Source organism: Emydura macquarii, unplaced genomic scaffold, assembly GCF_026122565.2.
Source record: "Emydura macquarii macquarii isolate MOO-44397 ecotype Brisbane River unplaced genomic scaffold, CSIRO-AGI_Emac_v2 contig_554, whole genome shotgun sequence".
In the NCBI taxonomy this organism is placed as follows: domain Eukaryota; kingdom Metazoa; phylum Chordata; order Testudines; family Chelidae; genus Emydura; species Emydura macquarii.
Window position 1 is genome coordinate 5,493,549 of NW_027130691.1, and position 26,694 is coordinate 5,520,242.

At 39.0% G+C, this 26,694-nt stretch overlaps 1 protein-coding gene across 1 annotated transcript; it reads left to right on the forward strand.

Annotated features, from left to right (window-relative positions):
• Positions 1–47: 47 nt before the first annotated feature.
• On the forward strand, positions 48–26,346 carry PPTC7 (protein phosphatase targeting COQ7). Its single transcript, XM_067539551.1, has 6 exons — positions 48–443; positions 14,143–14,322; positions 16,892–17,090; positions 19,899–20,022; positions 21,097–21,226; positions 22,753–26,346. The coding sequence occupies exons 1-6, from the start codon at positions 242–244 to the stop codon at positions 22,809–22,811; spliced, it is 894 nt and encodes a 297-aa protein (XP_067395652.1). The 5' UTR covers positions 48–241; the 3' UTR covers positions 22,812–26,346.
• Positions 26,347–26,694: the final 348 nt, after the last annotated feature.

The window sequence follows — 26,694 nt, forward strand, 5'->3', positions numbered from 1 at the left end:
GTCTGAGGGGGGCAGAGGCTCTGGGGTGCCCCGCGGGGGGACCCGGCTCTGAGGAGCGGCGGGAGGGGAGCCCGGCTGCGGGGAGCGGGAGAGGGGCAGGACGCCGGCTCTGAGCGGGGCTGCCTGGTTTGGCCGCCGGCAGCGCCGGAGGGGGAAGCCGGGGCGGGCTGCGGCAGCTGAGGTGGCCTCCCCCCGGCCCGCGCGCGGTTTCCCTCGTGCCGGCTGCCGGGCGGCCCGCGCCATGTTCTCGGTGCTCTCCTATGGCAGGCTGGTGGCCCGGGCTGTCCTGGGCGGCCTCTCGCAGACGGACTCCCGCGATTACAGCCTGGTGACCGCCAGCTGCGGCTTCGGCAAAGACTTCCGCAAGGGCATCCTGAAGAAAGGCATGTGCTACGGCGACGATGCCTGCTTCGTGGCCAGGCACCGCTCCGCCGATGTGCTAGGTGAGTGCTCCCCTCCCCCCCCCAACGGCCGGCATGGCCCAGGGCCTGCAACGGGCGCCTTTGGCACAGCCCATGCCTGGCTCCCTGGCGCCATAGACACCGAAACCCGCCTTCTCCAGCCCTGCTCCCATGCAGGGGCTAGTAGTCAGCGACTGCCGGTCCTAGCCCGGAGCAGGGGTGGAGTGACTGGTGGGTGGCTAGGCCCAGCCTTTGATGCCTTCACTGTAATCGCAAGGCCTCCTGTGTGTCCACCGCAGACAGGCAACTCATCATGCAGCTCTCTGTGCTTAAGTGGTTAAGACTTAAGTGCGGTCAATAGCTTTAGCGGAAAAAGTCATTGAAACAGACACTTCCTATTTTCAGTGCACACTGCGTCCTTGTCAGCTGAGAGGCAAAGTGACATTGAGACTGGTTTCAAATGTCATCTTTCACTTTCAGCACCCCGGTATACCTTGGTTACACAGACAGTACAGTTCTGATTTGTATGCAGGACTACTCTGGTTTAAATGTCACCAGCCCTGACTGTTTGGATAATCATCAGTGTGTAAATAGCAATATTGTGAGGGTGTGTGACCTTCAGACATGGTGGAGGTTGAATTTGACAGAATGTTAATCTGCACAATTCAGGGGTTGAGCTCTGTAGTGGAAGCAACTTTGCACCGTAACTTTATAGTACGAAAAATATATTAATGGAGTTTCAGCCTTTTTTGATTTGGTGGTAATAGGAGGCTTGTGTTGCAATATGTCATGACTTTGTGGTTTGGTGGTACTTCAGAATTTGGAGCTTCAGTGGTAACGTGGTTAATGTGACTGAGACATTTTTTCAGAAAAATATGTAATTTGGTGATGGAATACAATGTTGCTGTTCACCTTTAAAGGAGCTGTGGATGATTTGTGGCTGTCTAGGAGACATGGGAACCTGATAGGTGTGTTTAGTATTCTGCATCTTTTCCACTGGGCCTGTTTGAATCTCTTTCCCATTAAAAGTAGCTGTCAGACTGGTGTACTATGACCTGTGACCCATATTGGCTGTCTTTAAAGTTCAGTACAAATCTAGTGCTGATGGATGATTGAACATTCAATGTTCAACCTCCATAGAAATTAAGGGCCTGGGGAACTTGTTTTCCAGCTAGGTGGGAGGGAGAGAGAAGGTGAGGGGAAGAAGGTGCTTACAATGGATTTACTGACTCTTCATTTTTTTGTAGCGTGTTTGGTAGCCATATCATATTTGTGTGCTGCTCTTTTCCCAGCCCATCTTGCCTTTCTGCTGGACAGAGCAGATAATTACAATACTGATTTTGTTATTGCATTAATTTTCATGGCGATCTGATGATAAATACAGGATTGCAACTTCACTGCAGGATCAGGCAGAAGGAGGGTTCTTATTCAAACCAAAATATATTGAATAGGAAAGTGTAACAGAAAATTTCTGGCAGACAAATAGAATTTATAGACAAATCCATCTTAATTTGCCTTCTATTGCTTTTCTGATATTAGTGTACCAGTAACTTCATAATTATTTTATGCTTTGTGGACATCATAACCCAATAGAATTCTAGATGACATCATAATTCATCCTCATGTCTCAATCCATATTGCTTAAAATCATGGAAATATAGGATTGAAAAGGACCTCCCTAGGTCATCTGCCCTGAGGCATGACCAAGTATTATCTAGACCATACCTGATAGGTGTTTGTCCAATTTGTTCTTAAAAAGTTTCAGTGACAGATTCCACAACCTCACTATGTAATTTGTTCCAGTGCTTAACTACCTGTACAGTTAGGAAGCTTTTCCTAATGCCTAACCTAAATCTCCCTTGCTGCAATTTAAGCCCATTACTTCTTGTCCTGTCCTAAATGGTTAAGGAGAACAATTTATCACCCTCCTCTTTATAACAATCTTTTAGGTACTTGAAGACTCTTATGTCCCCTCTCAGTCTTCTCTTCTCCAGACTAAACAAACCCAATTTTTTTTTCTGTGTTTCCTTGTAGGTCATGTTATCTAGACCTTTAATCATTTCTGTTGCTCTCCTCTGGACTTCCTCCGATTTGTCCACATCTTTCCTGAAGTGTGATGCCCAGAACTGGACACAGTACTCCAGTTGAGGCCTTATCAATGCTGAGTAGAGTGTAAGAATTGCCTCTGGTGTCTTGCTTACAACACTCCTGCTAATACGCCCCAGAATGATACTCACTTTTTTTTTTTTTTTTTTTTTTTTTTTTTTTTTTGCAGCAGTATTATATTAACTCATATTTAGTTTGTGATCCATTATAACTTCCAAATCCCTTTCTGCAGTATTCCTTCTTAGGCAGTCATTTCCCATTTTATATTTGTGCAACTGATTGTTCATTCCTAAGTGTAGTATTTTCCATTTGTCTGTATTGAATTTCATCCTGTTTGATTCAGACCATTTCTCCAGTTTGTCAAGATTATTGTGAATTCCTAATTCTCTCTTCCAAAGAACTTGCAACCCCTCCCAGTTTGGTATCATCTGTAAACTTTACAAGTGTACTCTCTATGCTGTTATCTAAATAATTAATGAAGATATTGAAAATAACTGGACCCAGGACAGATCTCTGTGGAACACCAGCTTGACTATAAACCATGATAACTACTCTCTGAATCTGGTTTCCCACCTTTGAGTAGATTCATCTAGGCTATATTTCTCTAGTTTGAGGTCATATGAGACAGTATCAAAAGCCTTAGTCAAGATCTATCCCATCTACTGCTCCCCCCTCCACCCCCAACCACAAGGCTTGTTATCCTGTCAAAGAAGGAAATTAGGTTGTTTTGACATGACTTGTTCTTGACAAATCCATGTTGACTGTCACTTACCTTATTTTCTTCTAGGTGCTTACAAATTGATTGTTTGGTTATTTGCTCCATTATCTTCCCTGGTATTGAAGTTGAGCTGGCTGGTTTACAATTCCCTGGGTTGACCTTATTTCTTTTTATAGATAAGTACTATATTTGCCCATTTCCAGACCTCTGGTATCTCTTCTGTTTTTCTCAAGTTCTCTGAGGAAATTGCTAATGGCTCAGAGATCTCTTTAACCAGTTCCTTAAGTCTTTTAGAATATATTATCAGGTCCTGCTGATTGAAGACATCTAACTTGTTCTTTTCCTATTCGCCTCAGATCCTATGCCATTTACACTGATGTTCACTATGCTAGTTGTCAGATCACTGTTAACTTTTTTTGGTGAAAACTGAAATAAAAAAGGCATTTAATGCTTTGCCCGTTGCTGCATGGATAGATATGGATTTTGTCTTTATCTCATCTTAGCTACTGTAATCACCATCTCTCTGGCCTCCATTCTTCCCCATCCCTCTTTCTCTTCCCAACATTGATGCTGAAATTTCCTTGCAGTTCTGACACCATCCCATCCTCAAACATTTCCCCCCTTAAGTGTATTAAGCTGAAGCTCTTCACCCCTGCTTTCAGTGCCCTATATGTTAACTTTGTATCTACCTACTCTCTTCCTCTAGTGCTCCTTCCAACCCTCTCTCTCTCTCTTTATTTTGCCTTGACCTCCCACCTCTTGTCCACTGGACATCGTCCCTTTTTTTTAAAATTCTCTTCTGTAAACTCTTCCTATATTTCTATGCCCTCCTGCACTTGAACTGTTGCTTTGTTTTTTTTATTTTGGTCTCCTGTTTTTAAACTCTTTTCAAATTTGTTTAATGAAGAGCCTTGAATGTTTAGTATTCTAGTAGAGTGGAATACTATATAAATATATTTAGAATGTTTGTTTGTTTGCAGTTGAAGGATAAATGTAAGGTCTTTTTCCATTTTGATTTGATTTGCACTATTAGTCACTCGGCAACAAAAGTCTGCTAGATACTTTGGCAGAGTAGTTTTAAATAAACTACTCTAAATCCAGTTTATGAACAGCAAGCCTGAGTGGGCTGAATGTGGGTGTGGTGCAGCAGCCACTCTCATTCAGTGGAAAATTTGCATGGATACTTGGAATTTATTTTTTCTTGGGTCAAATAAGAGTTGACTAGCACCAAAGAGGCTATGTGGTTTTTTTTTTTTCCCCCCCTCTTAACAGCTAAAAGTTCAGACACCGTTTTTGTTGTTTTTAGCATAGAGCTGTTCAAATACAAAAGTGCTAGTCACTCTGTTTCATGTGTGCTGCGTAGTCTGAAGCTTGAAAAAATGACCAGATACGTTAGTAGCCTCTGATTCATAGGTATCTACCAATCTTTCATAGCAAGGTCCAGGCCAAAACCCTCATGGAAAAGTCATGTCACTCTCATCTTGCAGCAGTTGGTAAAGGGGAGGGAAGTGGGATTATTACCAGTGTTCTTGAGGCTTTGCATTAATCAAGAACTGATCAGTATCTGTTAAATTTTCAGCCTTACTCTCTGACCATGGCTGAAAGGGAGAAGAAACTCACCACTTCAGAGTCTCCTCTTCACTGTTCTCTTCTCTGGGGTTTCCTTGGAGAGAGCGAGCCAATTTCTGTTATTATCCTGGACCTCTGTTTCTGGCACCTTCATGAGTAGTTCAATGCATGCTGCTGCTGTCCATAGTTTTCATGTGATCGTTGCCAATTTCATGGCTGTCCAGGCCTCCAAAGGTTGTCTCAGAGTAGGGCACCGTCCACTGTAAAATTCAAATTTTGTGCCTGCTTAAAATCTAGGTCTTGGGAGAGTGTAGGGCAGTTAGTTTGAACTTTAGTGAATAGTTAGTACTGTATTTGAAACTGGATGTGGCAACAGTCTGCGTAGGTAGTCCCCTCCCCCCCCTTTTCTTTTTTTTTACACTGTAATAACTGTAGGTAGGCTTTAAAAAAAACCAAACCAAACACCTTCATGTCAGTCACTTTACTGGGCAGGGAAAGCAAACAATGGAGGATCTGCAAAAATGATCAAGGAAGTGTCAAAGCTGTTTTGGTAGATGAGATGGGGAGTGTTCTATGTCTGACGTTTGAAGGGCATAGAAGGCAATGTTAAAGGGATTATTTTGTTTCTGAAGACTTTGTGCAGAAAACTCAACAGAGTAGCCAAAGATTAAACCTTGTGTATGATGGTGAAACTTTGCAAAAATATCACACTATTGTTTACACTGGTTCAGCTTCACCTGTTAGCAGCAATATTGGGAGCGTTGGTGTAGACAGATGACAGCATTTTAAATACTGGGTCAATTAGATCAACGGTTCCCAACCTCGGGGGCAGGACTCCCTTGAGGAGGTGCCAAATATTCCAGTGGGTCCATGAGGCTTCAGAAATATTGAAGTTATTTAGCCAACCGAGCTCCGTGCCAGGCACAGTAGCCTCGAACTCCTTGCCGGGCGCAGGGGAGGAGCAGCCTCCCCAGGGGAGCAGCAGCCCTGAGCTACATGCCAGCCGGAGTGGAGGAGCAGTCCCTCCCATTCCCACATCAGCTAGGCACCTGCCCAGAGAGAAGCAACCCTGTGCTGGAGGGGTGGGTGGCCCTGGAGCAGCTCTGGCCAACACACCAGAGCCTGCCTCCATTACCCTCAGCCCATGAGGTATGGGAAGAGGCAGGACCACACCGGGTGGGGTGGTGGCGGCTGCACCAGGGAATGCTTAGCTTCTTACTCTTGTTAGAGTAATTTATTGTTAGTGTCATTTAGTGTTGTTATAATTGTGTGTTTGTCTTTATGGCCGATGAAGGGTGGGGGGTGCATGTTTTACCTAGTGTTGATTATTGGGGCTTTCACTCAAAAAAGTTGGGAACCCAGGGTTAGATGATGGTGCTTAAAATGCTAGCAACAGCTGGCAGTCCAGCTACACAAAAACTCCCAATATTGCTTAACACTGTGATGCTGAGCTAGTGTTAGCCATGCTGGGAAACTCTTGCAAAACTTCCCTAGTGTAGACAAGACTTCACTGTGTTCCTGTAACTCTTAAATCTGTTGATAAGCAGTTCCTCAAATACGTTTGAGTTAAGCATTTAGAAAGTCCCTCTCTTGTGTCTCACCCCTCTCCCCAAAATGGCCTCCTCCTTGGCCATTAAAACTGATCCCAGTTCTCCTGTCGAAGTTAGTTAGGAATTTTGCCTCTGCGTTTGAGAGCTAGATCTGTTCTTAGATGGAAAATTGGTCTAATTAGGATATAAATTCACGTCAACTCCCTGAGTCTCTGATAGGCCTGTGACGCTCCCCAGGGGTACTCTGGTTTGTGGGGCACCTTGCCACTATCTGCCCTTTGCATGAAGCAGTCTTGTTTATGCCTGCTGTGTTTCAGTTCCCAGAAACCACTAGCCTTTGGCTCTGCAAGCACTGCCTTTCTGAACTCCCCACACCTTGCCCTCTCTGTATAGGTACAAATCAACCCCCAAGTCCTTAAGTGCTCTCTGAGTGTCCAGTGACAAGAGCTGGATACTGCACAGTAATTACCAAGTAAGCTTTTCCCAAAGAGACAGTATATGCACAGCTTGACTAGTACAACTGTGGATCAGGTCCTTTATAACATCACAGCACTGTAATCTCTTTTTATAGTGAAAACAAATGACTTTATTAACTAAGATTTAAGAGCTACTGAGAGAGGATGATGAGTGGAAACAGAATTGGTTACACATATAAAACAAAACATAAAATGCAATTAATTGTAGGTCTATACTTACTAATGGTTACCTTGCCTATTTATATAAAGTAGATTTTCTCCTCAGGATTCAGTCTTTGACAAAGCTGCTGGTTTTCAATCAAAACTAGAATTCAGGTTTTCATGAATATATCTATGATCTACAAAGAGTTTTCTCAGTAAATGGATACCAAAATGGTGTGTTTGCTTCTTTTCATTTTCCCAAACTCTTTGTTTTGACCCCAGACTTAAGGATGGGTCCCTGTGTGTTCTCTGGTTTGCTGGCTCCAAGTTATCATCTTAGTCTTATGTTGGGTTGAAATCCAAATGTAGTTCCCATTGCATGTGGCTTACAATACTTAATCTACATAGGGACCTAGGAAAACATGTGAATATGTATTCTTTTGTCTGGCAAAATCAGTTCTTCACTTCTGCTGGGGCGTAACACATTGTCCTTACAGTTTGTATTATATTTTTAGTGTGTATATATACATGCTTTTAAAAATTTATATGTACATTTCACAGTGATATTAATGAACAGCATGATCCTGGTTTTCATTTGAGATATCAGTCCACATTCTTTATAGATAAATGCTATGACAGCAACATTAGGTGTGTTGAGTTTGTCAGGCCTGATAGGAGTTGCTGTTACAGAACAGTGAACTTTTTCCAGTTGGCATAGCGGGGCGGTTAGTGTCACAATGGTTTTAAAAGTATCTTGTATATCTTGGCTGAGTATGTGCAGGGGAGGAATGTGCACAACTAACCCATGTGGTTTTTTTTAAATAAAACTAAAGGTTTATTAGAAAAAGAGAGAAACAAACAAGGTGAGAGGTGTTATATGACTAAAGCAATCATACATACACATGATTTGAAAGTCCACATATGTCAACATCTCAATAGAATTGTGGAGTTTGCAGGGTTGTATAGTCCTGGAGTACATCCAATACCTAGATGAGTCTCAGTCCTTTGTTTCATAACTTCAGTTACAAATGAGTTGATCCAGAGGTAGGAAGTAGGGCTGAAGACAATATGGATGTGGTGCAGCTGCCTTTTATGTCCCCTTGCCATGCTGCTTGTGGAAATTTACAGACACATGATGGAGTCCAGGGTCACATGAGTAAGTCACCTGTCCTCGTATGCTTTGTTGAGTCCTAGGAGTAGCCATTGCTTGTTACCTGGCTGAAGAGTCCACAGGAAGGCATACCAGGTGGGAACAAACACCTTTGATGGCCCCTTGTGAAAGCTAACGATCCTTTGGGTTTGCATGTTTGTCATTTTCCCCTCCAGTTAATTTATAACTACTTCAGCTGATCAAGTTATCCAGTATGCTGAAAATTTAATAACTTCAAGGGGTGTTAGTCACATCTTGATTCACTTGGGTTCAGCACTGCAGCCTTACTTGCTTCATGCTTTGCTCTGAGACTTCTGAGGGTTCTTGACGTGCTGGATCATTATGAGGTTGGAAGAAGCCAGCTTCACAGTAACTGACGCATGCAGTCTGTAATTTGGCAGTAGCTCTGGGCAGTGCTTGCCTATCTTTTAGCAGAAGGATAACTCCCATTTATGAATGCTGTAGGAGAAGCTGTACCAGGGAATCTTGCCCTTCAGATATTTTTCTTTAAAATATATTCTCCTGCTTTACTTGTTGACTTTATTTCCTTTTGCCATAGATATGCACAAACATATATTTCATAATCTTATACAAAAGCCCTGACTTAACCCTTTTCATGCTTTTGAACATAGAGTAACACTTGTCCAAGGAAATGTGCTTGTGTAGATGTTCTGACATTTATTTACTGACTATGCTGAGAGTCAAAGTTTTCCTGTAACTTAATCTCTCAGTAATTCTTTTGTCACTTAAGCAACATTTTAAACTTTAAAACTTAACTAGTTACTGCTTTATATGGGCGTTCAGAGTTTGAGGGAAAACTAGAGGAAGAACTTGCATGAAATATGATGGAACTAGTAAGTAAACTGAAGCTTAACAACTTTATTACCTCAAGATAGCTACTGTTTTTATCATCTTTTTGTACGGGTGTTCTGTGTCCAAAGTGAAAGCAAGGTAACGTTCCTCAGCAGCAACATAACTAGTACCAGTAGTTTAGTTTTGAATTTTATTTCAATGAATTCTGAGGACGTGTGCTATTATACAGACAAGGCTTACTTGTAGGAGTATAGTTTGAAGTGGTGGTATATGAAGCTGTCTTAAATTCTCCCATTTTACTGAACTTGGACTGTCAATTTTTTAGTCTATTCAACATGTTGAAAATATTGTTCAAAATGTCTTTGCTAAACTTCAGTCTCATTGGCCATTAAAGAAAATAAAGTAACTCCTTTAATCTGAAGCTGATATTTCACATTCCTTTTCTATAAAATGACATACTTTACGCTGACAAGTTACGTGTAACTTTTTTTTAATTTAAAAAGCCAACCAGTCTGCAGGAATGGATGGCTCAAGGAACTGGGAACAAGAGCCTTTTAGCTTTTTATTGCAGGTCAGATACAGCTCAGGTTGGTATTGTCCAAATGTTACTATATAATGACTCTTTCCCTTGAATTAAATGAACTGATGATCTGTCCTTTTTCCAGAAAACACAGAGGTCCATTCCACAAAAAAACCCTGCTACATTTGGTCTCCTTGCTGCCTGTCTTAGAAGAGAGGCAAAGAATTAAATGAGTATGGGGAGTGAGTTCTTCTCATTCCTAATAGCCCCTGTAGGGCAGAGTTGAGGCGCACAGGTGGGCCAGTTTGGGAAACTTGTACTACTGTTGCTGATGCTGTGTGTAAGGAACTTGAGTGTCTAAGACTCTCTTGACAAACACTAAAATTAAGTTTTCTGTTTAAGTGCATTAATCAGCAATCTTTGGTTCTGGAATAATAAATTGTGTCTTGATAAGTCTGAGGTTGGTCAGAATTTTAAGTTGAATGCCATTACCTTTAAGGATACTGAACTATAGATGCCCTCTACCCCCTAGGGATATTTCAGAATATTTCACAGCTGGCACCTATTGCTGCTGCTTGGAATGGGAAAAGATGCTGACTTTTAAAGATGTCCTCAAGTGTAGGTGTCAGGGGAGTAGGGTTATTGTATTTCAGGTTCCCAAAAAGAGGACACTGCCAGAGTGAGTACCTGTGACGGGGACTCCCTGGAGGTGGGGGACTGTCACTCTCTGGCAGGGTGGCGGTCCCAAGCTCAGGACACAGTGACAGTTGTCAGTCAGCGATTCGCTGCAGGACCCCGTCCTCGGAGCTGGGGTCTGGGTGGCTGTGGCTGCAGAGGAATCTACCAATCAGCTTTGGATGTAGATAAGGGACCAATTGGGAAGCAGACCAATCGGGGCTGTTTCTGAGCTGCAGCATCTGCTCTGCAAAAATCCTGGACATTGCCTGTTTGAAAAATCTGCTTGGGCAGAGGCTCAAAGAGGCAATGTCTGAGAAAACCCAGATGATGGTAACCGTACAGAGGTTAGAAGACCCGTGTGTGAGGAATAAATAGAGGATAATTGTATTAAGTAGCTGGTGAAATGTACTGTCAGGCATGAGGTGGAGAGATGAAAAAAGATAATAGAAAAAGCTATTTTGTAGCTCAAGATAAAGTTTGGGCCCAAATTCAAATTCGCTGCCTGGAATGAGTTGCAAACCAGAGAAGTCAGCTGGCTCTCCTCCTTACATGGGTTACTAATACAACAGTACATTTAGATCTTAATCTCATTTATGATCTGTTGGTTGCCTTTCATTCACCTTGGGTAGTCACTAGCCTGATCAGTTGTTGTTTCTAGTTCATTTTACTTTCTGGTTCTCTTGCTTTAGTGCTAAATTCTGTAGCATTTGCACTAGATGTATGGAGAGATATTAATTCCAAAAGTGGCTTTTATTACACATTTGAGAAGCTACATGAAAACACTTCAGTTAATGTAGTTGCTTTTGAAAAACTTGTTAGAAAACCAAACTTTTGAGCTCTGACCAACATCTCTCTAGATATTTAAAATGCTATCCTGTCACTGAAAGTGTGCAAGTAAAATGGCCAATACAAATGTGCCTGTTAAATCTTCAGCTGCATCCTAATGTATTCAGAACCATAAAAGCCATGTATTTTTATTAATTATGAATTAAGCGGTAATTTTGTCTGCATGTATCTCTGTCAAGGTGTGACTGAAACAGTTTACTGTGGATCACTTCTTTAAAAAAACACCACCACCAACTTATTTAAGTTGAATACATTCATGAAGTGAAAAATAGATATTTGGTTTCTTGGTAAGGTAGTAATATAATGTGACTGCTTTAATACATTTTGTAAAAATAGTAACTTCCTAGTTGTTAAGTTTCTATTGCTGTTCAAATTCCAGATTAGAATGGAAATTGTTCATAGCATCTACACAAACATTTATGCAAAAATATTAGGTCTATTTCATTCTAGATCTATGGCTCGTGGAAACATAACCATACAAAAGTATTTTCTTATGAAGAAACGTTAGTGTCCTTCATTCATTTTGGAGAAAATATAGTGTGATGGGAATCAGACTTAAACTTTTAATGGCATCAGAAACAAAAGGGTTAATCTTCTCTTACCCTGAACCTATGCCTTGTGTGGAGAGGCTTAGTTTGTTCTTAAAGGAGCTAGAAGAGGGGTTTCCTGGAATTCTAGAGATTCTTTCAGTGAGTTCTGCTCCAAGATCTTCTTTAGACAGATGCTCTTCCTTGTTTCTTCGGTTCAAAGAGATTTTTAAGAGTGGGGTTTGGCTACTGCATACTGTACTTAAAACAAACAAACACACAAAACCCCCCACAAAACAGGTGTCTAAAAGGTTGTGCACTATTCTGGGGGAAATCTGATTAATATTGATAAGGTGTGCAGAATCTGCTGTCAGATTATGTAGTTCATGACCAGGTCAACTCTAAATCTTCCGCTTGGATTTCAAATGTCATCCTATGCGAAGGGCATTTGTAGATGAGCAAATTGCATTTTACCATTTAACTTTTCACTTGACTAGAGGTTTCTTCTCCTCTTTTCCAATATAAATCTTTTACTTACGCATGCTCTGAGAGAGTGACTCATCATTCTGTATCATGAATAATTTATGATAGCTTCATTTTTTGTCACAAAATACCATACCGTACAGAATATTCCTTCAAATTTTGACTTTTACACGATAAAAATCAGACAGATCCTTAACATATTAAATCATGGAAACTTTTTGAAATATGTTTATTTTTCTTATTGGGCATCTGCAATCTACCTTAATATGTCCCTCAGACAATATTTAATGCAGTGGTGTTAGCATTAAGAACAGACTGTGAAAGACTGTAAAGATATTTCAACCAAACAGCACGTTAGCTGTTAACAGACCGCCACAGTGCTATAATTTAAAACAATTAAAATTACTGTGTGGTCAGGTAGGCCAGTAACATCTTAAATACTATTGCAGCTCAACTTTTTTTTTTTTTTTAAATAGTGATTGAATTAAAACTTTTTCTTTTTGATTGTAACTTATCTTAATCTTTCACTGGCCTGTCACTTTTAAACAAGTCTTGAAACATTTTTGCTCAGCACTTACAGGATGGGTGGTAACCTTAGATAGTAATTTAAAGGAGTAAATCAGTTGTGTGCCGTATTGATTGTAACATTGTCAATCAGGTTTTTAGTTATTACATTTAAAAAAGTCTCTCTTGTTCTACCTGTCCCTTCTGTGCTTGTTTTTTTCCTTATCTCCCTCGCCACTCTATACCCTTCTTTCCTTACCATGCATGCCTAATCTGCTCCCTTATATTTTCTCTCCCACTCCCCTTGCAAAATAAACAAACAACCCCTCCCTACACTCTTGATCAACCTCTCTCCCACTGCCACCATCCATGCACCCCTTCTGCCATAGGGATTGTAAACTTACCACGCACTTAATAGCCAAAGGACTAAACCTTCAAGTCAATGATAATACAGAAGAGAGAAGTGTGGCACTGTTCAGGGAACGCACAGCCTCCAGCTTTTGGAAAATATTAAGATGCTGTGGTCTTTACTAGGGTGCTCACTGGACCCAGTTCAGGAGTTCATCTGTTGTAGCCTCTGGCTAATAGGTGTCTTGAATTTTCCTCCCTCTACTTCCCTCGAAACAGAAAAGTCATATTCCTACTACAAGAGAGAAAAGGAACATTCTCTCTTCCCACCTTCACATCCCAGAGACTCCAGACTGCTGCTAGTGGTGAGGGACTCGGCTAATCCACCCATCTCTAGCCACCTGCTCTTCAGTGCATAGCTTCAGCACTTGCCTCTGCTGCTGCTCAAAGCTTTCCTAAGCTTTACCAGAGTCAAACTGACCTGATTTACATTAGATTCACTGCTGTCAATGCTGTTCTGAATAGCTACAATAAGCATTAGTCAGCTTTTAACTCTCTTGCTTGGTTGAAGGTGTAAGCAGCAGAGGCTCTGGAGTTCTCTCTGCTGAAGTAGAACACAAAATTGAATTGATTTGTATAGTTCACATTTGGAAGTCTTTCTTCAACACTTTTTTTTTTAAATGGGAGGTTACTTTACTCACAGGAAAGGGCCCACTTCACTGTGAATGAGCGGTAAAAAACACCCATCTGGAGATGTTGAATGGGGAGGTAGTTTCTCTGCATGATCTTCATTTCTGTTCTATTTAAAATCTTTATCCTTTTTCTTCCCCAACACTTCTATCCCTCCCTCTGTGTGGGTTAATGAAAGTGTAATCTATATCCCAGAAAAGATACTTAACTATACAAGAGATGTTTCTTATAGCAAAGTCAGTCTCTTCACAGAAAATTATTCTAAGTAGTTTATTTAGCTTTAGATGTTTAATCTGTTTTATTAGCTGTCTGATGTGTCTGGACCTTTTACCCCATAGCCAACAGTGGAAGTTCATTCAAATATATTTACTTTCCATAGTATCTTTTTTTTTCTTTAAAATGAAAAATTCCCTTCCAGGTCTCCAACCATATTCTGTTAGAATACCTCTGTGCTATTCTCATGTAATAGTAAAACTGAATAACTATTTGGGAAAAATGTTTCATTCATAAATAAAGTTAGCAAACTGTGTTTTCTGTTTTATATATATGCTAAAAATGAAATGATTATCAAGAAACTATTTGAAATATTTGTTTTAACAACTTTTTTTTTTTTTTTATAAAGGGGTAGCAGATGGTGTTGGTGGCTGGAGAGACTATGGGGTTGACCCTTCTCAGTTCTCAGGGACTCTAATGCGAACATGTGAACGTTTAGTAAAAGAAGGACGGTTCGTACCAAGCAATCCTGTTGGAATTCTTACCACAAGTTATTGTGAGCTGCTGCAGAATAAAGTACCTTTGCTTGGTAAGAGCTGCAAGTATTCTACAAATATTGTTCATATGGTTTATGTTCTCTAGACAGATTTGTAGATTCAAAGCTGTTTTAATGTTAGTACACCAGAATGACAAACCACAGCCAGCTGTTTAATTTAAAAAGGAAAATCTGGAATGAAATTGTAGGTCTATAACCCAGTGTGTCTTGTGAGTATCTTGCGGAGTGGATACAAAATAAGTTCCTACTGCAGTCAGCTACTAGCTATATATGTTCAACAAAATCATTCTCTGTTGAAACCTTGTGGGAGTTTCTAGTTTTGTGACTAAGCTCCGTGTGAATCCATATTTTTCTGAAGATAGTAACAGGATACTCTAGTTACTGGGTTTTCTTGCCTTACAGCTACTTTTGAGCTTCCTATGCACTGTGGGTTTTAGACATCACTGAATGTAATTTAAAAGGGTAAGCCTGTACTCTAAATGGCTTATGCTCTACAGTCATTGGTATTCTATAATATTTCCTTTTTTTTGTGGGAAGAGATGATTTGAAGCAAAGCTAAAGAATTGTGCTACAAATAATGCTTTGTTAAATGTCATGCACCAAGTCTGCCTTTGGATATGTGTATGTAACTCCCTTGCAAATCAGTGGGAATTATGTGTGGACATGAAGGCAGAATTCAGTTCTGAACAGGCAACCCTGAAAAGTGAACACTAAGGGGACACTTAGACACTTTCAGTCCAAGAGCAAGTTACCCTGCCTGACACACATGCTACTCACCTGACCTTAAACTTCTTTGCCAGCAGAGCTCTGTGTAAACTATATTTAGCTAAAGTTTCCTGAGCTTAAGAACAGATGTTCACTTTTTATTATAAATTCAAAGAACGGGGAACAAACCCCAGAAATGACCTTAAGTGTCACTTTAGAATAGCACAGTTTAGTAATTACTACACTATACTTGTGCCGTTTGTACAAAACGGTCAAAGTAAACAAGTGATCTATAAGGTTGACCACTGGTAATGAGCTCTAGTAGCCCTTTCGTAGAGGGAGGCATCCTTCTGCTGCTTGACCTTTCAAATTCTCAAGAGCAGCATATGTTGAGTCACGAGGTCTGCAGTCCACACATGGATTTCTGATTATAGTACCTGGATTGTTAGAGTATGAAATTAATGAACCCTAGTCTTCCCCCTCTTTCTTCCCTTTAAAGCAGTGTAAATACTCACTTGTGGTGGGAGTTATTCTCAATGTTTTTACTTAGAACGTTAAAGGTTTTTGGGTTTATCTTGCAGTATTGCTCAAGAACAACTAAGCATGAACTATCTTTCCTTACTGCTTGTGCTTGTGGCCTGGTACAAGTTTCCTCAGTGCAGAATCCAGCAAATACTTGGACATGAAATAATGAAGGGGAGGGAAGGAAAACTGAAGTGTTATTCCACTTTGTGGTGTTGCTCTTTTGTCCTCCTCTAAGGTTTAGGGGAGTCAAGGTCCTATGTGATCACTAGGCGTAGGACTGTATTGCTCTTCAATTGCAACAAAAACCTCTGTCAAAGGTAGAAGAGGTCTGAATCCTGAGTTTAGCTCATTGTAACCATCATGGTCCATCAAAAATGCACCTGTGCTTTGAGACTTCTGCTAGTGGACGATTCAGATTTTTCTCTAATGTATGGTATCAGAACATCTACTGGAGATGGTTTCTAATAGTGTGTGAGAACTCTTTAGATTCAGTTGTACTTCACACTCCTTAGTAAAGACTTGGGTTTTCTAGTTAAAATTTCCCCCCTCTGTATGAAAGTCAGTGTATTTCAGTCTCTGTGAAGGACCTGAACAGTGCTGGCTTTTTTCCAATATATTTGCTGTGGTTTTTCTACTGTCCCCATCAGCAGCCAGCCCCAGATACTACAGGGGAGTGAATGAAAATTCCATAATGCCATCAAGCATGAGTGGAATATTTCTAAAACTATCTGGGATATGTCCATTCCTTCCCTCCTTTATTCCACATTTTAATCCATCTAGAATGGTAATTACAAAAGTGCTTCAAAGAAGGAAAGGACCATGTTTGTTGTTCTGCCGCCAATAATGGAACAATATCCAGTGACCACTTTCATTAATCTATTTACTCTACAAATTATTTGTAGCTGTGAATGAAATATGTGGACAGCGTAGTGTAGGTGCTACAGAATATTGCTACTAATAGCTTCACACTAATCATGGTTTCATTATTCAGTGTGCTTTCTGTAAAATAAGCCTCCTATAGACTCTGCTGACACAACACCTAAATACTTTGTAATAGAAAATGTATCGATACATAACAGCACAATGTAATGAGACAAATCAAAGCAAGATAAGTACATTTTGTATAAATAAATCTGTAGCTGAGGTGGAAATGATTGCAGAAATCTCAATGATTTGTTACTACTTTTAATAGATATTCACTTTGTTTTATATTAACAAATATTCACTTCTGATTTTTTTGGTCAACAATGATAGATATTTGAACAGTTGGCTTAAGAATAAAATCTGTTGAAAAAGTAGATCCTGTAATGTAAATGCTGCTACTTTTAGTCTATCTCTAGTTAAATAAATTAATTTAAAAAATTATTTCTAGGAAGCAGTACAGCTTGCATAGTAGTTCTGGACAGAACAAGTCATCGTTTACATACGGCAAACTTGGGAGATTCTGGATTTTTGGTAGTCAGAGGAGGAGAAGTAGTACATCGGTCTGATGAACAGCAGCATTACTTCAACACTCCATTCCAGCTATCAATAGCTCCACCAGAAGCAGAGGGAGCCATCTTAAGTGATAGGTGAGATGGGGAATTAATCAGAAACATGGATTTAATTAAGCAGAATTTGAAACTTTCTCCCAAGTGTTCACATTTCTGTATTTAAACTGGTCTTTGTGCTGAAACTTAGTGCACAGATTTTCAATAATTCTCCCGTTTGAAAGATGAATCGCTTTCCTCACCTGCCTGTCTTCAAGCTAGTGTAAACATTTCTGACTTAAATTTATCAAATAAAATTTTGTAGGCTGTTGCCATGGTCTAATCTCTGCTCAGGATAGCAATGATCTGCTCACTATTGTCTATAAAGTTAAGTGCATACTAAATAATAAGCATTTCTGATATCCTCAAAGGAACTTGTGTATTATGGAACTGTCCTGATGAAAATACAAATATACCTGTTTCTGTACATTGTACACCATAAATGTGTCCACTTAATGTCTAGGTCCTAGAAATGACTTCTCACCTGTCATGTGCTGCAATATTTGGACAAGAAAGTTAAGGTTGAAGTAACCTTCATGATAAAATCCATTCCTTCTCAACTTAAAATTGCAGTTCTTAGCATTACTGAAATAGCAAATAGCTTTTAACTGCTACCTCTTTATTTGGCAATATTTGTAGGCGTCTCAAATGCAAGTTAATATTGGCCTACTAGTGATTCAATACTTGGTGTATGTTTTCTTTTTTAAAAAATATTCTGAACCAAGTAAAACTGAATTTTTTTGTAGCAACCCATCAAGTCAGGGAAGATCATAGGAAGCTTTAACTAAATTATGAGGCTTAATTTAAATGTAAAAATTAATGTAAAATATATTATGCCATTATCTGGAAGAATACTGAAGCACATAAAGTAACTGCCAGGCATCTGGCTGCAACATATCTGTAGCGAGATGCAAATAAAGACTGACATTAGATTATAGCCAAAAGTGCACTACCAGCTAGCAAAGCTGGCCTAACATAAAACACTTTTTTCTTGACTTAATGTGAACACACTATATTAAAACTTGTCGCATACTGCAATAGTGCCTCATCTTATTCCAGGTTTTCTTTCCCAACCCCCATGAATCATTTGGGACTGATTGGGAATACACTAACTTACATAGCCAGGCAATGAGAGAGTGAATACTTGAAGAACAGAGCAGGGAAGCATGTGACTGCAGCTTGCATTTCAGTACTGTTTCCAGCAGCACACAGTGTTCAATCAGAATGAGCAAAACCCCATTTTGGCAGAACACCGAGCTCAGAGATGGGAATGTTACAGAAGTACACCCTGTCCAATAGAAACTAGTCCTTTCAAAGCAGAGGACTAGCAGAGAACATGATTCCAAAGCAATCTATATTTCAGTGCTGTCTAATCACTTTTTTCTAAACTTCTGAAATCTAAAACACAAAATACAAGACATGCCTCCTTGTCTAATGTTTGTCTGCTCTGGGAATGTTTTTGTAATAAAGAAAATAATTTTTCTTGACTGATTTGGTAATTTAAACATTGTACAAGTTACATTTCTTAAGTCAAAGATGATAGATTAAAGTGCTCTCTCTCATTAAATCCTGAATATAGAAAGTGATAGAGCTGTGTCCAGGGAATGCAGTATGAATCTGAAGTTCTTGTTCTGAGGTTGTAGACTCCAAATTAGGCAAGGTTTGGGCTTTTTATAATATTTAATACCAAAAAAGTTCTTTTGAGGATGTTTGGAAATAGAACAATCAGTAGTTGGAACTTTCTGTATGGTTTTAATTACAGGACAGTATACAAAGAGTGAGGGGAGGAGAGCTGTCATAGGAGTTTGAAACCTGTGCACTTTAAAATCCACTCTTTATTGCACTATAACAGTAAATTGTTCTAATAATTCTTAAGTGAAATCTAGGTCTCTTCAAAAGTAGTCCATTATATGAAAAAACAAAATATAAGACAAGGAGAGTTATAAAGAATAATATTCTTGGAAATTAGAAAAACAAAGACTGAATGGAATAAGGAAAGTGTGAGATGAATCACCTCTTAAAATGCCCAACTTCCACCCTGACTCATGGTTACATCAAGTCATTATTATCTTGCACTCTTAATATTAATTGCAAAGGCAATTTAAAAGCAAGAGTAAATATCAGTATTTTTCTTCTATCGACTTAAGCGTAATGTTAAACTGACTCTATCCAGGAGAGTGTCAAGTGATCTAAAACTCTAGTTTGAAATGCTAACCTTTCTGAAACTAAAAGTTCAAATCAGAGCGCTGCATCCTTCTGTGATAGATTAATGGTGTGCTAATGCAGGTGTTTATCCTAATTTCTCCCAGAAATATCTTATCTATCCAAAATAAATACTTCCTCCTCCTGTGTATTATGCACCAGTTGATCACCTGGCTACCACCCACTGTCTGTGTTGATGTACCCAAATAGATTGAAATACTTTGGGATCCTTCACAAAAAAGGTGCTTCAGTATCCAGTAAGCAGGCTTGCCATTGCATGGCTAAATTAGCCTGTTAGTTATAGCCCGTTCCTATGTATTAAGTGGAGATGAGAAGGAACCCTCGAACTGCAGTAGTGCCTAATGGTTACCAAGGCAATATACTTGTTAAGTATATTAGACTGAAGAATTGTCTCAATTGGGCATTTTCAATGCAATTCTCATGTAGTGTTTCAGATGCTGCCTATTGGTGATCATACTTCTGTTATGCTGGCTTTCATCACGAACTACAGTACCATATTTTTCCAGAAAACAGATTTCATAACCGTAGTGAATTGCAAAAGTTATTGATGCTGTAATTGAATAGGACTTGGTACCATTAACATAAGCTAAAGTCCATTTCTTTGACATGGAGGTGTTATCTTCACAGCCCGGATGCTGCTGACAGTACTACTTTTGATGTTCAGCTAGGAGACATTATTCTGACCGCAACAGATGGACTTTTTGACAACATGCCTGACTACATGATTCTTCAGGAGCTAAAAAAGCTGAAGGTAACTGAAAATAAAATGTGTGCAGTTGATTTTTGATACGAACTCATCTACAGTATGTATAATGGGCAAAAGCTGTTACTGCCTGTTAACAAGTTCCAGAGAGGTAGCCGTGGTAGTCTGTTTTCAGCAAAACAACAAGAGCCAAGAATAGTCAAAGCCTGTTCTCTCCCCAAACTGTTAAGGAAATTCAGATATGCTCATAAAAGCATGTATAAATTACAGGGACAATCAAATGGTTACATGTGAAAATAGCTGTTTGTCACCTGCCTTGCTCAACATTGAAAGGAATGAGCTCCTGAGTAAAGCAGCAGGTACTGAAAATGTAAAGACTGGAACTTCTGGAGGAAATGCATTATTCTGAAAGCTTGTATTCTCATTGGACTTTCATCACTGACTTTGAAAAAACTAAAGTAGGTTATAGGGGAAAGTTTATTGGCTTCCTCTTCATTAAAAATCACGCAAGTGAAGTTTCTTTGTGAGGGTTACTTGCATTGTTGGGTGCAAGCTGTCTGTGCTGGGTATCCAAACTTGTATCCCACAAAAGAGTAGGTTTTATAAAGTTGTCTGATTTGATGCATCACCCAGTGTAGGGCATTTGGCAAAATGTATTATTTTTAAGGCATTTTTATGCTGCATGGTAATATAAAGCCTTTGCTCCACACTTCCTACAGCTCACCCTTATTACTAAAAATAGCTTTATTTTTCTATTCCTTGCTCTAGGATGATGCTTTGGTGCTGTGATTTAGCATTCGTTGTTTTATGGAGGCAATATTTTTTTAGTGAACACTTCTGTGGGTTAGCATTCCCTTTGCAAAGATTGGGTGTCTAGCTATACAGCAGAAAGGAGCTGGATGGATGCTCTTGGTAGTGAGACTAAGCTGAGGAAAAGCCTAGTTTCTCAGCTAAAATTTCCCTTTGATACTCAAAACATAGGGAGGCACAGTTCCTCTACTTTTATATTCATATGTTAATTGTATCAATATTCCAGTTGAGTGAGTGTCTGTGTGTACATGTGTGTCTGAATAAAATGACCTGTTGCTTTTGTAAGAATAACTTCTTGTTCCATCAATTTAGAATTCTAATTATGAGAGTATACAACAGACAGCAAGAAGCATTGCTGAGCAAGCTCATGAACTGGCATATGACCCCACTTACATGTCACCTTTTGCACAGTTTGCATGTGACAATGGATTGAATGTGAGAGGTAAGATTTCCTACCGTTGGGTAGCATCATACATCTGATGCTAATCAGATGAAATTCTTTAGTTGAACTCTCAACTAAGTTCCTGAATAGTAAGTGATCTTGGATAGGTTCTGGGGAAAAAGAATTTCAGCCATGTTTGGGAGGTAGTGTGATCCAGTGCATAGGGCACTGGACTGGGAGTCATCAGATCTGTGTTCTATTTTTGGCTGTACCACTGACCTGCTGTCTGGCCTTGAGCATACCACATTTCCTCTATCTTTATTTTTCCCTCTCATACTCTGTCTGGTCTAGTTAGATTGTAAACTCTTCTATAGGCATTCCCGGAGTATACATATAGCACCCTTTTTATTTTAGAAGCTTCTTTGTAGATGCTCCCCATTCATCTGACATTGTTCTGTCCCTTTGCCTTCTGTGATCCTTGTCTCCCATTCCCTGGAGAGGCCTCTAATACACCTGGCAGAGTCCTGCGTATTCCATTTAACATTCACTTAAAAGAAAGGAAAAGCCTTCCTAATGGAGAGAGCAAGGCTCCTTAAAGCCCATCAAAACCCCTCCTATTACTGGGGGGCTGTTGGAATAATGAGTGGCACTCAAGCTGTCTGCTTTGTGGGTGTTGAATCTCTAATCTTCTGAACTCCTGCCAATCAGAGAATCTATTGCTAGCTGTGCAGAGCACAATCCTTAGCTAATGGAGCTGCTTCCCTTGTGACTGCTGGTCCTTTGTATCCCAGGCTTAATTGGAGTTATATATATAACAAAATAACACTTCATAGAGTAATTTCACCAGAACCTTACAAAGCATTTTTACAGCACCACTATCCTTTTTAATGGGCTTTGCAATTGTAAAGTTTGGTGCTATCTTGCATTAGCAGGATTGGTCAGTAGCCCCTCTGAATCCTTGCAATATATCATGTGGGTGTGTATAGATCTGCATTTTGTGTAATAATATAAGCCATTCTGTTACTGCAAAGACATTCACTACAAAATAAGTCTTTCAAAGGCTGAAAAGCAGCTACTGAGTATGTTTAATAAATGTGAATAACTGAATCTTTAAATCTGGGGAGTTATCTAAATACATTCCTTTGTTTTGGGTGAGTTCATTCGTTCTGTTAAAATCTAACTCAGTTACATGCCCAGACTTGGAGGGGGGAAGAAAATGCTTTTGAAAAATAATTTGAAAATAGGCTCTTATTTACCTGTTATGGACAATGCAGAAGGTTCTTTCCCATTCAGTAGTTGATGGCATCACTAATGCTTAAAATAGTACATGAAAGTGCTTTTTTATTAGGTATCTTTGATGCTGTCACTTTGGAAAAGGAATTAAGGGAGGCAGAGGCTTTCAGATGCATGTGTCTAAACATTACTAATATTGAATATTAAAGCAGCTGCTTTAAAAACAAAAAATCCCCCCAAAAAACAAAAACCTCAATGGAGAATTGTTTCATCAAACCACACGTGCCTTTTTTCATTATGTAGTTTCCTGATCAGCTCTTCAGATTAAAACATCTGATTTTCTTGCATTACAGGGGGAAAGCCAGATGACATCACCGTCCTTCTTTCTATAGTAGCTGAATATACAGACTGATTTGCCTAAAATGTCAGTCTATTTTTTCATTATCGCGGAGTTCCTAGCTTCACATGTACTGTTTCCTGCTGGCAGGATCGCTTCCTTTCTTTGCAGCTGATCTCAATGGCTAGTTACTTAAGACTTACCTCTTATGACACAATTGAGATCCTTTAAGAACCACTATTGTAGTACACTGGTCTTTGTCTGCCAGCAAGAAATGAAGAAACTTAAGGTATGAAGCTTGTCTCTCAAAACTTAGTAATCATTCACAAGGTGGGGGAAGCCAGACCCCTATGGTTACTACTTAAATGTGACTAGTTTCAAATGAGTAATGATTGGTTACACTTCAAAACTAGATTTAATAAATAAAATTGATAACCCTTCCCCCTCAAGAGGATGTATTACTATTCTGCTAGAAACATCCATTATCCAACAAAGGAGATGTTACAAAGCATACTTTCATAAGCATAGTCTTGGTACAGTAATAGGTGAGGGTTTGTGTTAATATATTAACTCCAATTTTCAGGGGTTTATAAACATTGTAAACATTTTGCTCTTGGCATACATGGTGTCAGACTTGGGAGCCTTTTCTATTACAAAATTTGAAAAAACAAACTTAGTCTGAGCTATATGGATGCACAAGTGTTTTGTGATTTCAGGTGCTTACTCGTGATCTTCTAAATGAAAGTTTTGCAAATAATTCATCCATAACGGGGCCTGGTATCTCTGGATGTGTTTTTGCAGTGGGAAACTTTGTTTGAAAAATTTTAACATTTTAAGTTGTAACACAAACTCACAAGCTAGAATATTCAAAGTTGAGGTTTAGCACAATATTCTTAATCTGTCTCTGATCAGTATGGGATGAGGTGCCGTGTATGTTGCAATACCTAAGAATGATGGGTTGCATTAAGAATAGATAATCCTCAACTCTGAACTTCTTTGCTTTTTTTTGCAGGAGAACTTTACTGATAACTAGGCATAATTTGCATTAATATTGCCATTCTTGCTTTATATAAAATAGAATCTGTACCAAATTAAATTGATTCTTGCCATGCTGACTCAAAAGTGCACCTCTGCTTATGCTGTGGCAGCAGTATCAGCAAGTATACAAATGGAAAACAGTTAATGGAAAACTAGCAAAATTTACATTTCAGAATGAATCTTCATGATGTTTACAATGATCGAATAGCCACTTTGCAATATAGCATTTCCTTATGAATTATAGTAGCTCGCAATTGTTTCCCCAATTTCTGCAAGCTCTCTTTCTGAGGTGCATAAAAGCTGATAGCTGTAAAGATTATATATATTTTTGGCCAGTTTTTCATTAACTTTTTTTTTTGCTGGTAGAAAAGTGCTTAGAAGTAAATTAAAGCCATGTTTTATATAAAAGTCAGGTAATGACGTTTAGATGAATGCAGTTAAACTTGGCCAGTAAGGAATCTCTCCTTATCTCAAAAGGAGATTTTACTATCTGGCTTATTGTATTAAAAACTGTTAAGTTTGAGGAAATCTCAAATTGTTTAAAGAATCTTTTTTGTGGAGTTGTACTGTATATTTGCATAATTGTATGTCAAGCTTTTATTTTATTTAAAATCATTTAACATGTACTATGTACATGTCATTTTACTATATTTCAATGCATCATGCTTATAACAGCCATTTCATTTGAGAATGAGTGATTAATTTGGAAGCTGTTCAGTAATTTATCTGCTATTCCTAAATTGGCATAATGTTATCTTTTAAATCACCTTTAACTGCTTGTCAAAATGCCTTAACTACCCTAACTTGGCCAAAATAGTAGTAGTTTGGTGGGGGTCTGGGAAGGATTATATTAATTAATAAAATCTTAGTGTTGTAATAAAGTAAAATAGAAAAAGAGGAACAGTGTGGTGGACAACTTTGCACAAACTGTTTTCAGTCCCTTTATTAAAGTTGAACAAGCTGTATTTAGGTCCTTTTTGTTGGAAGAAATGTATTCATGCTGCGGTATATAGAGCTTTGTTTCTAGTGTTCGAGGAATGGCCCTCAAATCTGGACATTCTCTGCACTAAATTCTCCAGTATTTACTGTTACAATTCCTTGTTGGAGCAGACTTGATCAATTACTGTTTTTCCCCCATTCTTGAAATTACCCTGATATGTCCCTGTAAAGCTAGACTGTTTCCTCACTTCATAATCCTGCCCAGCCCTCCCTTTTCACTATTTCTATAACTACAAATTAGGGTATTTATATGGATCAGATAAGTGAGTGTGGCAAAGGTGCTTTCTTTCCTTCCCCCTTCCCCTCCCCAAGCTCAGTTGTCACATACACTGTGCTCTGCCTCTACTGATCCAGGGTCTGGAATCCTAGGTCATAGAAATTCAGCTATCCTATTAGCAGCTCAACTGTCTCAGCTGGTGGGTCTGATTCTAAATCTTGTTTTTTGTGTTAATGCAGTTTTTGGTCAAACAGTATATATAAAGCCATTTCCCTCATAGATCATAATTTTTTATAATGAAATTTGGATTTTAATTTAAGATTTGTAAATTTATCCCTCACTGGACACACCAAAGACCAGCAAAGTTTATAGCTTTTTCCATCTGTTAAAGCAATACTGTATTATAAAGAGTTAATATTTTTATCACATGCTTGAGAATTTTGTTTTTCTGTTTTAAGATGTGCACTATAAACATATCAGAACCTAATTTCTTCCTATGAATTTAAGCTGTCTGCGCACAACAAATATTTACACAAGAGGAAATGACAGGACCCATGTACTTAAAGTAACCAGCAGTAATCTTTCCTAGGAATTAGATAATTGTAATGGATTGTGAGAGGGACAAGCAGGAAAGACATTTCAAGTATATTCATTTGAGCTGGAAACAGGGAAGGTGAACAAGCTTTCACCAGCTGGAGAGGGTTTGCTTTGTATCAACAGTTGCTTGGTGGGGAACAGTAATCTGAAAAGATGGAACAACTTTGTACCAGTAACCTATCACACCAAGTAATGCAATTGCAGGGCCTGGGGTGTCTGCTGGTGCAAGAGACCTAGGATATTATGAAATGTATACTCTTTTTGGAGGGTTTGACATGTTCATGGGGGCTCCTTGTCACGTTAATAGCTATCTTTGGGAGAACTGCAACATCCAGTTTCCCTTAAGGGTTGCTATCTTTGCATTTATAAAGAAAGTATGGGAATAACCATGTAGAATTTGGGACCAGACTAGATAACAACTATATGAAAGGGGGTATGAAGGTGTAGCAAAGATGATGTAAGTATTTTGTATTTGGAATCCATAGCTCTTGGTAATAGGTAATTTTTCAATGGAAAACCAGACTATGAATGTGTAGAAGTTGACTGTGTGTAGTAGTTTCTGACAAAGAGAGCTGAAATAATGAAGCAAATCTGAGTCTGTATCTAATGAGGATGCTTTTGTGTGAGACTATCATTTTACCTATGCTTACCTAAGAGGCAATTATGTGAATTGGATGTCTGAAGTATGCAGAAATAGTTCTGTACATTCATTTAAAAGAACTGTAAAGATATTTAATAAATATAGTATTTATACTAAAAGATGTAGTCTTAAAATAATTGACTTCAAACTTTACTTTCTATTTATGCGATGACAACCTTAGCGTGTGTTGCAGAGGACCCCTAAAACTGAGTCTCAGCTGTGAAGTCTCTGAGATTTTTGGTTTTCACGTGTTTCATTGTTCTAGACTTTATTTTCCTTCCTTAAATCCTCTCCAATAGTGAGTCACCTACACAAGCAATAGCAATCCTCTAATCTGCTGAGTATATAATGCTGTTTTGTATTACATACTGATAGGTATGTTCAAAGAATGCATTTCTTACATCACTGAGAGCATACCCTTTGCAATATCTGCACCTTAAAGAATTACCCCCAATAGTCTTTTCAAC